The 13,087-nt window shown below is 44.4% G+C and overlaps 1 protein-coding gene across 2 annotated transcripts in view; it reads right to left on the bottom strand.

Moving 5' to 3' along the window:
• Nucleotides 1–1,354: 1,354 nt before the first annotated feature.
• Nucleotides 1,355–13,087, bottom strand: part of LOC143148470 (protein couch potato) — a 208,243-nt gene continuing 196,510 nt past the window's right edge. Inside the window, exons 8-9 of one of the 2 annotated variants that reach the window (XM_076314830.1) lie at nucleotides 8,846–9,050; nucleotides 1,355–1,446 (exon numbers count right to left, since the gene is read on the bottom strand). In XM_076314830.1, the coding sequence (XP_076170945.1) occupies nucleotides 1,414–1,446; nucleotides 8,846–9,050 (238 nt within the window). In that variant the 3' untranslated portion in view covers nucleotides 1,355–1,413. The remainder of the gene's footprint in view (nucleotides 1,447–8,845; nucleotides 9,051–13,087) is intronic. The other variant, XM_076314828.1, reaches the window with a different exon arrangement.

The following is a 13,087-nucleotide window of genomic DNA, read 5'->3' as shown; positions in this document are numbered from 1 at the left end:
ATAAATACACGCTTCTTAGGGCACCTTTGGTATTAAGCTTGATGTACTCGTCTTCGTCTCTTTCCTCTCTATATTACGCAATTTCGTCTACGAGCCTCCGCGCCTGTCTCCATCGCGGTTACATTACTCATCGTCATCGACTCTCGTGCACGCGACACGCGTGTCGCGTCACGTAAAACGCCTCCGTCGAATTAGTTGTCCCGGAATTAATAAAGCCGCTTTGGGTCCGCCCGCGTAATTTCTCCGCGAGCGGATCGGCCTTTCGACGTGCGTTACAAATCTCGACTTCACGGGGCGATTCGAAACCGGAACCGCTCCGTATCGTCGTGAACACGATTCTTGTCCTCTTACGACCTGAACGTCCGTATCCTCTTTTCCTCGACTGTTTCGTTTGTTTTTCATTTCGCGTTGGTTTTCCGTTAAAACCGAATAAAACGTTTCGTTCGAAAACGGCGCGGGGCTCGACGTTCCTAGAAAGAATGTTCCGCGACTGTGGAGTGTGATTACGTGTGTGAAGAAGTGTTACATAGACGTGCGCGTGTGACTTGAAGAGTGCCTTCCTGCTTTACATGTGTATAATAACGCGGTACGAAACGAAATCGTGTCACGGGTGTCGAAATCGCGTCGCTCGCCTCGGCGTGTCCGCCTCGCGGGTACGTCGCGACGCTTCTCGACGCCGACGCGGCCCCGCGGTCTCCCCTCACCGCGCCCCGTTCCCGTTCTCACCACCCGTCTTTCGGTTCTTCGTCGTCTTCGTCCTCGTCGTCGTCTTTGTCGTCGTCGTCGTTGTCGTCGTCGTCGATCGCAATCCAGACTCGGTGGAAAATAAATAGACAAGGTAAATAGACGGCTACGAATCGATAAGTTAAGTCGTTAAAAAATATATATACCTAGGAATTATTATTATACGCGATTATTGGGCCCCCCGCGAGTCGCGAATCTAAACGCCGTTGCGCCGCAGAATTTACAGAATTTGCCTACTGGTGCTGCTTCGAGGCAAGGGCGGACACGCACCCTTCCCTCCATGTAATTCGTGATTTTTCTCGTTTTTTTTTTTCCTCTGTGTACGTGTATGCGTGTGTCTATACGTGCTTCTCCCCTATCGTTTCATCCCATTCCCCCGTTTCTACTCTCATTCTCACCCCCTCCCGTGTTTTGACATCTTCTCGGGTCTTCCGTCTTCGCGACGATTTCCGGAGAAAGTGGCCAAACTGCTCCAGAGACTCGATCCTGTTGTCGTTATTGTTGTCGATGTTATTTGAATTTCCATTCCTTCGTTATCGTCGCAAACACGCGGGATCCAATTTTCGGTCGTTTCGTCCGTCTCTGCCCCCCTCCCCCCCCCGCCCCCAAACCGGGATGCAAGCACGTTCGATCTTCCTTCGGGTTTCTTACATGCCGTTGATGTCGATCTTAAGGTTGCCGGTTTTCTTCTCTCTTTGATCCCTGGAAAAGCGAACGAATCGATTAAAACGGGTCGACGAAGACGACAGGATGGCAAGCGTAATAACGCTTGGGCACCGACTCGACGATTCTACGTCGCGTTGGATACACATTCGTCGTCCGACTCGATTCGAGAACCCTTTTATTTATTTATTTATTTTTTTTTTTTCCCTTTCGTTTACATCAACGTCAACGAGAACGAGGATCGTTCGGTGAAACGTTCGCATTCGTTCCTGGCCCGATTCATTGCCACTTTCGGTTGGGAACGCGTTATCGGCTATCGTTTCGTTCGCCGATGTTCAGAAAGATAGGCAACGACGCGTCCATTTTGTACGGTGCGCGTCTCTTAAGACAGAGTACAAGCGTTTGCAACGAAACGGGAAACAGAGTAAAATGAAACGGATCTTTTTCGGGGAATAATATCGTCGAGAGATAATCAAGCACGGAGAATAGATATACAGGGTGTGTCAACATTATGGGCCAAGTTGGAGCGAGAAAAGTTCCTCGTGACGATAGAAATCGAATAGACCTTTACCATTTTGTAATCCATGGTTACCTTTTTCGCGATACAAGAGAGTAAAATTTGAGAGCGACGCTGGCGCGCGAGAAACATACGTTTACGGATGTACGTGTGTACAAGTGCATCTGCGTGAACTTTAATGCAATTTTGCGCCGGGTTTAAAATTCCTTACACATCGAAATCGTAAATTCTCTTTACTTTTACGAATTTCGATACATTTATCATGCAATCGACCGAAACACCGTACTTATCAACCACAGTGAAAAGAAACCTTTTAGATCGTGTAATTTTAAATTAAAAAGTACGCTCTTGTTTACACATCAATGAATCGCAATATTTGCACGAATTTCATCCGGTATGAATATTTTCTTTCGTCTCTGAAACTTGCAACGTAGAACGCGATTAAATAACAATTCGTTCGTGAATTCACTCGGGTTTCGATTTTATTCTCGATGTAGCGATAATGACTTACGTGAAACCTTCAAGGTAGTTATTCTCGTTTTCATAATACTATCTATTAGAAGTTTTGTTATATATATATATTAATAATAAAATACAATTAATAAATATATGTATATTGTATCGTTAGTCAGTGTTACGTGATAGAAGGTTTCGATTATGTATTATACAAAATTAATAACCGTATAATGTTAGAAAAAGATCATAAAGCGCGCAATGTCGGTGCATCTTTTTTTTTTAACGTGTATTCTTCTCTTAAAGATCATCTTACAGCGTTTCCATTATATCAGTGCCTGTTGTACGCATCGTCATTTTCTATGCAATTAACTTATTGTCCGTTCAACATAAAGATAGAGTGGATGTCAATTACAGATTGTCACGTGATCGGAATTCATTGGTCCGCTATGTCGCCAATGACCTTGTGGCCAGGCATGTACTAAGGTCCAACATACAGTCGTTTGAAACGCGATAAGACCGGGCAACCGGTCGTAAAACTAATGGTAAAGCTTTTATAACAAAATTGCAACGAAAGCACCTACGAAAGGAACTAAATATATTATTATTTATATTCATTGATACTTTTATAAATTTTATTCTATCGATATCCAATTGTGGATACAATGGTCCCCTGTCCATCCATCTTTGCGTTGAACGTACGATAAGTCCAACAAATGATCGACTTCGTATTTATGTAAATTGATTATTACTATTATTTGTATTAACGATAACAAATTTTTACGTTTTATATATTAATTTTACGTTTCTTAATTAATAACCCTGTATTTCCCTTTGTTTGAGTTTCGAGGTAATTAGTAATGTTCCTTTAAAGGCTCCACGATTCAAACGCGGTTTGAAACAGTCAGTACTATTTCGGCAGTGAAATCGAGAGGAATTGTGTTAAAGAATATTTCCTGTGACTAGTCACCGCGACACGTAATAGACCGAAGTCGAAATCTGAGCGAATTGTTAGTGAAATAAAACTCGTTTCCAATAACGTTTCTTTATACATGAGCGAAAATTCGTAAACCAGCCACTGAATAAATTCAAAGAAGTGTTATTTCATCGTGTTGTACGGTACATTGAATTTTACAAAAGGCGAAAAGAAATTTCCGTATTAAGTGCAACTCGTAAAAATATTACAGTTCATCGACGTATCGACGAAATTATCGCTTACGATAAAATTACCCAATATAAAAGGTATTTCTCTGCCGTGGTGAATTTAGAGATCGCAGAAAGTAGAAGACTTTTCGATTTCTATTAGCGCAAGGAATGTTTGCACGTTTCGACTTATCTGGTAATTTTGAGACAGCCTGTATAATATATTTACGTAGCTCTTTGATCTATCTTTTTAAATTCAAGACACTCTGGTTTCTACTGACGACGACGGGACCTGAACGCTTCATCGGATTTCCTTCTTCGTCAAATGAAATTGAATGAACGAGGTATGAAAGGAGCGCTCGGTCGCTCATCGCACCTCGTTTGTCTCTGTACTATATATTTTACGGGTTTTGTTCGAGATACCGTTGATTTACAGTTTACAGTCGCGAAAAGAAAGCTGTTCGGCGCAGAGTTGACCCGATCGAAGCGCGTGTTCGTCGGTAATCGAGAATTTTTTTATTTATTAAAACCGCGAGTAAAAACAAACACTTGTCGTCGAATCGACCGATCGTATCCCCTTTTATTTTTCAGCACGTTTCACGCATATACAGGATACTTGAAAAAACACGGTCCGCAAACTTTTTTTTCACCGAAATATAGCCCGTTTAAGTTTCAACATGTTTTCACGTGGACGTTAAAAAATATGTGTACCGCATCGGGTACGAAATGGCCACGATCACCCGATTGAAATTCCCTCGATTTTTGTCGTCGCGAAGTCATTTGAAATCAACAGTGCAATCTAGGCCAGCGGAAACCGGCGAAGAATCACGAATACTTTGTTCAACAGATACGCGATCTGAAAACGATTAAAAGAAAAAGTATACGTACGCGTGAGAAGCGAGGTGCAGCTAAAGTGCAGTTATTAAGACTTAACCTCGATGCGCGTTCATCGTGCGCGAAACACGATTAGAAACGCGCCGAATATTTTCAAACGTGTGTTTAGCAATGGTTTTGAACGTGTTACGATCACTTGTACAATTACTTTAAGCCGTGTTCGCACTGAAATCTTAAATTGGCTGTACCTCCGGAACAAGAAGTTTCCGAATGGACATTTAGGTCCCTATTAGGACTCGACTTTCGAGCACGGAGCACGATTGTAAATTTATACGATGTTGGTTTAACCGTTACCCTGTATAACCGCGACAACGAGAATAAATGATCATCGAACGTCTATCGTTCATTTATTTATTTATTTAATTTTTCTTTTTTCCATTTTCTTATAATTGACCACGGGTTACCGGTGCCGGTCGCGGCGAGATGCGCGTTAATGAATCCGTCATTGTCTAAGGAAGGATGAAGAGACAACCTACATTTGTCCCTTTCCCGAATGAGGTTCTTCCCACGGCCGAGGAGAAGAGACGCCTTGCCATTGAGTAATTTACGTACCTCATTAGGCCGTGGCTGCGTCCGGACTGAAAAGCTCTCTTTCACGGGCTTTCGGGGATCCTTGGTCGTGGAGGAGGAATGAAAGAAAATACAGGACGGTCGCGCCGGTTTATTCACGGCAGAGAAGAGAGAAAAAAGCGTTCTAATACACATCGGATATTCCTTCAGCAGCCACGTCCGTCTTGGCGTCGCGCTGCCAAGGCGTCTCCGTTATAAAGTGAATGAATTAGTGACGATGCGTTTCGTCCCACTGCCCAGCCCCAAGCAGAATCTATCGATCTTCGAATTTCGGGGGAGGGGAAGGTCGGGCAATCTAAGTCTATTTTCCAACAACGTCGAACGAACCACATACTTCTTGCCGATCGAATATCCTTTGTTTTTCATTGGAGGCTGTATTTCTCTTTTTTCTTTTTTTTATTTGCATCTTAATAACGAGATTGAGGTCGCAATCGGAATGTCTGATACTCGTAACAGTGGGATAATTATTATTCGTGGGTCGTTTAAATAGGCCAACTGCTCGTTGATACGTTACTCGTTGAAGCAAGACTGGGTGCGATCGAGAATCAAATATCTAACGATTAATAGGAGTTGTAAAGGGTGTTAAAAAATAGGACTCGAGGCTTAGAGAGCGTTGAAGTAAATCGAATCGAGTGAAAAATTCTTAGCCGATACGATGCGAGAAAAGGAGGAAAAAATTTATTGTAAAATTGCGTGAATCGTAGCACGATAAATTGCTTTAGAAAATCGGCTGGTACGTGTTTCCTTTTTCGATTTGCAGCGATATCGAATAAAAAGGTACCAATAGGCTACGTAACGAATTATCAGAGTGTTCGTTCGACTAGTTTCGCTCTTTTTAATCCTCTGACCCGTTTTGTTGGGAAATCTTGTGTCATCGATTGGTAATCGAATTCCAATGCTCTCGTTATCGTTTGCTCGTGGGTGAGGCAAGTGTCTGCTCGGAGAATTCTTCGCGAATATATTTAATTATAAAACGCAATTCTCACTAGCAATTACCTAACAATGTTTGCGCTCCAGAGAACATACTTGTGCCAACGGTCTAGAACTATTCGAATAAAAGTTTCTTGTACCCGGGCATTATCCTATTTGACGCTATCTGGCTTCTCGCTCGAAAGTTTGCCTATCTTGCTATTTCCTTCATTGTGTTTGCCGCAGCTGCCCGACGTTCCCCCGAAAGCTCGTTGCTAACAATAACATCTCTAGGGAGAAGCGCGGCGGCAGGTTTGGTGCAAGGGTGCTCGAATCAAATACACATATCGAAAGGTCACGTCCAGGGCAGGTAACGGTATAAAAGAAAAGTAGAGAAGGATAACCACGGGCTGGACACAGCAGAAATAAACGGTACACGGCAAACATGGATGCGACGAAGGCGACAGAGAAGAGAACCAGAGCAGAACTGAACAACGGAAAACGAAAGAGGAAAGTTATGTGACGGTTATGTGACGGTGAGGATGTACCTTTAGGCGGCAGAGAGATAGATAGATAGAGAGAGAGACAGGTTTCGGGGGAATGGAGGAGCGGAGAAAAAGAACGAAAACCGTAGAAACGAATCACCGTGGCGAAAATCGAATTACTTCGAACATCGGACCGATCGCGCGCGCGCGCTACGAGAAAGAGAAACAAAGACAGACAGACAAGACGGACAAAACGAGGTAGCGAAAGTGCGGATCGGCAGGTTGCTCGATCCATTGGCGATTAGCGGCGGATAATTGGCAATTGACACCGTCGATACAAGTGGACCCAGCTTCGGTGGAGCCTTCGATCGCGATCGAGAGTCGACGATCTCGATCGATCCTCCCGCGATACGGTCCGCGTTTTGCGGTCTTGATACTCTCCGATACGGTGTGTCTACCGCGAACGTGATACACGATCGATTAAAATCGGACAGCGAGGTAATTGGCTACGAGTCCTGCTGAGACCACTGTACTGTTCGGGAGTCGTGGAAAATGCCCCTGAGATGCGCCAGAAGCTTGAGGGAACGCTCGAAAACGTCGCTAACGGGCCCGCTCGCGCGAGAATGCCACGGCGACCGATAGCGACAAGTTGGGCCCGATCTAACGGATAAGCGACAGGAAACGAGGTGTCGAAAGTACATCGGTAAGACGTTCCTCGTTCCATTCAGAGGCATTCTGTTCGGCTCCCTGCGGTATATCTGCGGTGTCTCACGACGAAAACGCAGACACCTGTGCTTTGGATACTCGTACAGTCTGGTTGGGATCGGCACGGTGCTTCGGTATCTGACCAATTGTCTCTCATGGATCGACGATTAAATTGTACACGCGGTAATCCGTCGGCAACGGTACGCCATTTTTTTTGAAGCTGTCGTTGAACCGTAGGAACCTAAACGCACGACACGTGGCTAGAGATCTATTATGCTACGGAACGAACGTTGGAAGCGGGAAAGGAGGCGAGTGTATCGAAGACCAGATTTGGGCGGGTGAATCTTTATCTAGATAAATATTCGAGCGGAGAACAATTTTGTAGAGGCAAATTATCCGGGTGACTGTCACTCGTTGTTCAGAGTTGCGCAATGTTTGAGATTAAAGAACAAAGAAGTTGCAATAGCGAACAAATGGAGTGAATCAAGTTTCTAGACGAGAACAAAAGGAAAATTTATTCGAATAGAAGTTTATACGGACAAGAGTTTACCTGGTGAAAATTTATTCGAATAAAAGCTCATTCGCGAGATTAACCCTTTGACTGCCGACGATTTCAACGCGGAACGCAGATACGTTGTGTGCGAAAGGCCTTCTCGCGTATTGAGCATACATACATACTGAACGCTCATGGGCGTTTACCGCATACGATCAATTAATCGACCGGCCGTCTATAGACACCTATCGGAATCAAAGGGTTAAAAGTGATGCTGTCTAAGATGGCTGATCTCGTTTCCTCGATACAGGCATTAACGGTTTGGTTTATCGACATTGCTACGACGATGTAACTTTTTAGTCGTATTTTAATAATTGTTCAGACTTTTGAACTCTTTTACAGTGAGTACGTTTTGCTTTTTAATCTGCTCTCATTTGCGATCAGAAATTGAGAAAATGTACACGTCCCGAGTTACACTACCGTTACGGTAAAATTTTGTCTTTCTTTTAATTTTACAGGTTTTAACCATTTTTTATAATCAAATCTGCGAAAAACGAGAGTGTAAGTAATGCTTTTTCTCGATTCAATTCACTTTAGCGATCGAATGAAATTAATATATTATAATCGTTTGATGTGGAACCAACGACACGCAAATATCGGAAAGAAATATAAATAAAAATTCTCCAAACGTTGACAAATAATTACAACGTCGAGTGAATTTTCTTCGGATAAAATTACCAACGCACCGACGTTTCCTGGAAGTTGAGATTTCTTTCCAAAGTGACGATTGTATTCCCAACTGCGAATAAAACGTTCACGACCAACAGACGTCGATGCTGTAAGTAAATATTTCTTTTGTCGTACAAAGAAACAAAGATCGCGTTCGTAATAACCGCCTGGACTCGGCGGATCCTCGAATCCAATTTTGATCTCGATAAACTTTTGTCCGTACGAATGTCTATCGTCGGAGCAACGGGTAAAAGTTAATCCGGACGAAAGGTTGCTCGTTGTACGTTATCTGGATAAAAATATGCCCAACTCTGTCAAAGACGAGGCATCGATCGGCACGGCGGAACGGGTCCCGGATGCTTCCGTTTGGCCGCAATGCGAAATAGAAAAGAGAGCGCAGGACGACGTACGAGACGATCGCAGGGATCAAAAGGACGCGAGCGTGCGAGGGAATGAGGGATCAAACACACCGGCGCTGCGTTTTCGTCGTCGGATGTTCGCGCGTAGGTAGCAGCTAGCGTAGCATAAAATGAAACCTACTTCGATCCAGAGATTTGTAAAGCCCACCTCGGCCATTTTTGACTTTGCATATTCGATTCGTATCGCTCCCCGGTCGGAGGAGAGGAGAAAGGTTCCTTGGAGAGTGGCCATCGCCTGGGCCGCGCAGCGAACGTCTTGATATTCGACAAAGGCCACTGGCGACCCTCCCCCCGTGTGCATACGAAGCCGGGAGAAACCATGAAAACTGTGCATAAATAAGAGAAGCGTACAATACGTGCTCTAGTTAGTTATGACAGACGGTACTCTGGTAAGAGAAGGGGGGGGGGGTTAGGTGGGGTTGGGTTTGGGTGTTATTGCTCGGCATGGGTGACGCTGGTCGATCAGCGACGGGGGGCACCAGGTGTTGCACGAAGAAGAAACGCTCGGTCGCGGGACAACAGGTGAAACGAAGCTGAACAAGATCTCGTACGATCGGCGTATATAACCACCTGAGCGCCATCGATACGAGAACCATATATATCGTCTTCCATCGTAGCGATCGTCGAGAAAGATTTAGGCTCGTTCGTGGCTTGCACGAAGACCGATTATCAAAGAATTTATAACCCTGCCGGTGAGGACCAATTGGATCGTTACGATGCTATTAGCCGGGAATATCGATATCGATTACGCTTGATTTACCGGCGTGCTCCACCGTGCGGCCACGTAACCGCTGTTGAATTTCGATTCCGTCGTGGTACGTGGCGGCGTCACGGCGGAGTCAACGATGGGTTTTACTTTCACTCCTTTCGTCGTTTCTTTCTTCGTCGTCTTCGTTTCCTGTTTGCCCGTCTAACGAGAAGAAACTCGAGTCGATTGTACCCGCGGTTTACGGTGACCGAACGTGTCGTCTTGTACGTTGGTACACGGAGTCTCGGGCGTTCGCGTGTAAGTAACATCGAGGAGGTTTCTTTTCGTGCGACACCTCGCGCGAGCCAGCGTGTCCAGGGGCGTTGACAATGCCGTTGATGTCTCGATTACTGGTACTGATTACGGGTTAACTAGCACAGGTGCGTCTTACGGCTACGAGCTACGACTGGTGGCAGAATGATCAGCGGATGTCAGTGATATTGTTTTGGAGGCGGTGCTGTTAGTACGAAGCTCTCGGCGTTAATCTCTCGAGACGTGGCAGCAGGGGGGTTCCTATCCTGGAACCATTCGGCGATCGTGTTAGACACTCTGGGCGTGGGGATTCGGTGGAACGCGTGTACCCGACGCTTACGTTCGGACGTGAATGTTAAGGACGCGTTGGAACAGTACGTACAGAGGAAATGTGGTTGATTCGTCGGTGACCTATATCGTTCTTTTAAATTCCTAGCTGCGTAATTGTTTCCAGAGCGGAGTACGGTACTCGGTAGTAAATTCGCCGTTTCCAGTTCATTGCACTATGGCCTGGATACGCTCGAAAAAAAAAAACTGTACGTATCTAGGAGGATTGTTCCGATCAACGAGACGTCTTGCGTGCACGTTCTTCGCTCTCTTTCGCGTTTTCCGAAACGGTATCGTTACGCGACGAACTCATCTCGCGCAGCATACGCGCCAAGTTCGGCGATCGTTCGACGAAACGTATTTGAATTTTTTCACCGAATACGATCGATGCGATTATTTCGAAAGCTCGAGGATTCGTGGTACGAGGAACGAATAACTTCGTAGGAGTGGGGTTCGATCTCGAAAAGGAAAGTGTGTAATGGAATCGTCTGTTTCGTAGATGGATCCTTGGTTAGAGAGGTTTCAGAGTCAGTTTCGGTTTTTTTTTCTTTCTTTTTTTTTTATAGTACGGAATGTTATAGTTTTTACCGTATAGGGTGGCAGTCGCTTTTAAGTCAAGTTCAGCGACCTACAGCCAGTCACACAAGTCTGCATACATCCATCTAATAGAGTCTGAAAAACCAAAAGTAAACTAAGAATGTATGCCGTTATAGAACTGTTTACGTTTATAAGGGAGGGGCCAATAACATATTACCGGAACGATAAATACGAGTTGACGATTGTATGTACATTATTGTGAAATTGTATTTCGTAGTCATCGATATTTTTTCACACGAAAGTTAACGAGTACTGTTTCTTTTCAGAATGATTGCAACTCTGGTCGACGAACAACGTTTGTTCGAATATTATGCAGGGGAGTATCGAAAACGTATTTTTCGTAACGTTGCAAATTTCTTTTCAGAATAATTGTAACATTGGCCGACGAACAACGTTTGTTCGAATATTATGCAGGGGAGTATCGAAAACGTATTTTCTGTAACGTTGCAAATTTATAGAGTGCACGTAGACCTTTGTGACTGACTATACGACGCAAACTTCAAGATTTACAAACACGTGGTGAAATGGTGTTGCAGGTAGAGAAAGAGATCAGTCCTGGGTTAAGAGGAATGTGGTACCACGTACAAGTACGAGGACGGTACAAGTTGTGCTTACAATTAGTAGCAAGCTTTAGAAAGGCCGACAAAACGTCCGACCCAATGCGATTTCTCCCAGGACCGATGTTTCTTTCTCTTTGGAATACGTCTTGTCGACAATTTGGCGAACGAGGGGTTTTTTCTTTTTACACGTACGTGTAAAATACAAGTTACAAAATGTACCTTCGAAATCACTTTGTTATAAATTAAGATTATTCCAACTCGTACAATCTAATGTATTTTGTACAGTTTTATTCCACTATCTTATTTCCTTTTCATAATTCAACCCTTTGCACTCGAGGCTTCTTTGCTACCGTGAAACCGACGCCTCGAGAAAATTCTTTAAGTCGTAACATTCATCTGGAATGGAACATTTTTATACACTTCGCATACATGCGTTTACCCTCTACAAGAATGTAATATTTAAATTTCAATTTGAATTCCAAACCACGAAGTTTTCCCGGATCGAAAATGGTACACTGAATTAGGTGGAATCTCCTCTCGTGTTCAAAGGGTTAAACATTGTACATCGCGAAAAGTTTCGCTGCGACGATCATACACAAAGGGGAAGTATATTATTCAGTGTACGAAAGAAACGAAAGAACGTTGATAATTAAAATTACAAAACTCGTTAGGTTAAAATCGGTAACAAAACGAGCCATTCCAACTTGTCGATAAATCGTAACATCGTGTGCAACCTTTCACCACGTGTTCTTTACATCCAAAAAAGAGGGTATCCACTCCAGGAATCTCGGGACGAAATGCAATAACATTCGCTCTTTGTAACAAAAAAAAAAAAAAACAATTCGTTGGCCACGTCGTGCTTTGGAAACAATCGCTTGAATTGCACTGCACGATTACCGAAAGGAGATTCCCGTACGCGGCTTTAACTTTTCGTGGCACAGTTGCTAAACGTTTGGAACGATACGAAATAACCAAAACTGAAAAATAGATCAATCAGACGTTCAATTACGAGATGGAATATTAACAGCCTCACCGTGGAACTCGCACGGAATTGGTTTAATTTTTCGTGACGGTTCGAGAAATATCCCACCGTGCGCATCAGCGTATTGAAAAGGCGGGAGATTTATTAACCCACTGTGCCGGAAAGAGTTAAAATCGAGAGAAATAGATTAATTAGACACTTAATTACGCGACGGAATATTAACGGTCCCGCCGTGCGACTTGTACGGCGAGTTGTTTCAATTTTCTCACGACAGGTCGAAATATATCCCACCGTGCGTGCCGGTGTATCGAAAAGGTGGGATGTTATTTTTTTAACCCACTGTGCCCGAAAGAGTTAAAATCGATGCCCCGTTGGAAATAAAACTGGAAACCGGTTAACGGGTCAAATGGCACCGACGAGAGAGAGTCGGGGCCGCGGAGTCCTACGTGCCATTGAGTTCTCGCGGGCATAACAGGTCAAAGCTTCTTGTATCGCGATGAATGAACTGGATATGACGTCGTTCGTATCTGACGCAACGAGCCCCGGTATCGATTTCCTCTTTGCATTCGTCGTTGAAATAACCCGCCGCGAACAGAACCGTCGAACCGTAAGGCCGCCAAGAAACGACTCCTTCTACTATTTCTCGCTCCTTTCCGGGATTAAATGGGTCTCGATTCGCTACCGCGTCTCTCCTCGTTCAGGATTTTCTCGCCTCGGACATCGTCAAAGAATGGCGGACGGAACGAAGGCGGTCTGGGTGGCTGGCCAGGAGGTCGGAGACGAAGGAAGGGAAAATCGAGCGGTTACGCGACCGTCTCGCTAATTCGTACGACGACTGTGCTCCGAGTCCTTCTTCCTCGGAGTGTAATTAGTCCGCGGAATCTCGTTACGCCGCAA

The sequence above is a fragment of the Ptiloglossa arizonensis genome, chromosome 6 (genome assembly GCF_051014685.1).
Source record: "Ptiloglossa arizonensis isolate GNS036 chromosome 6, iyPtiAriz1_principal, whole genome shotgun sequence".
Classification (NCBI taxonomy): domain Eukaryota; kingdom Metazoa; phylum Arthropoda; class Insecta; order Hymenoptera; family Colletidae; genus Ptiloglossa; species Ptiloglossa arizonensis.
Note: the sequence above shows the minus strand (reverse complement) of the source record. Positions and strands in the feature narration are given on the sequence as shown.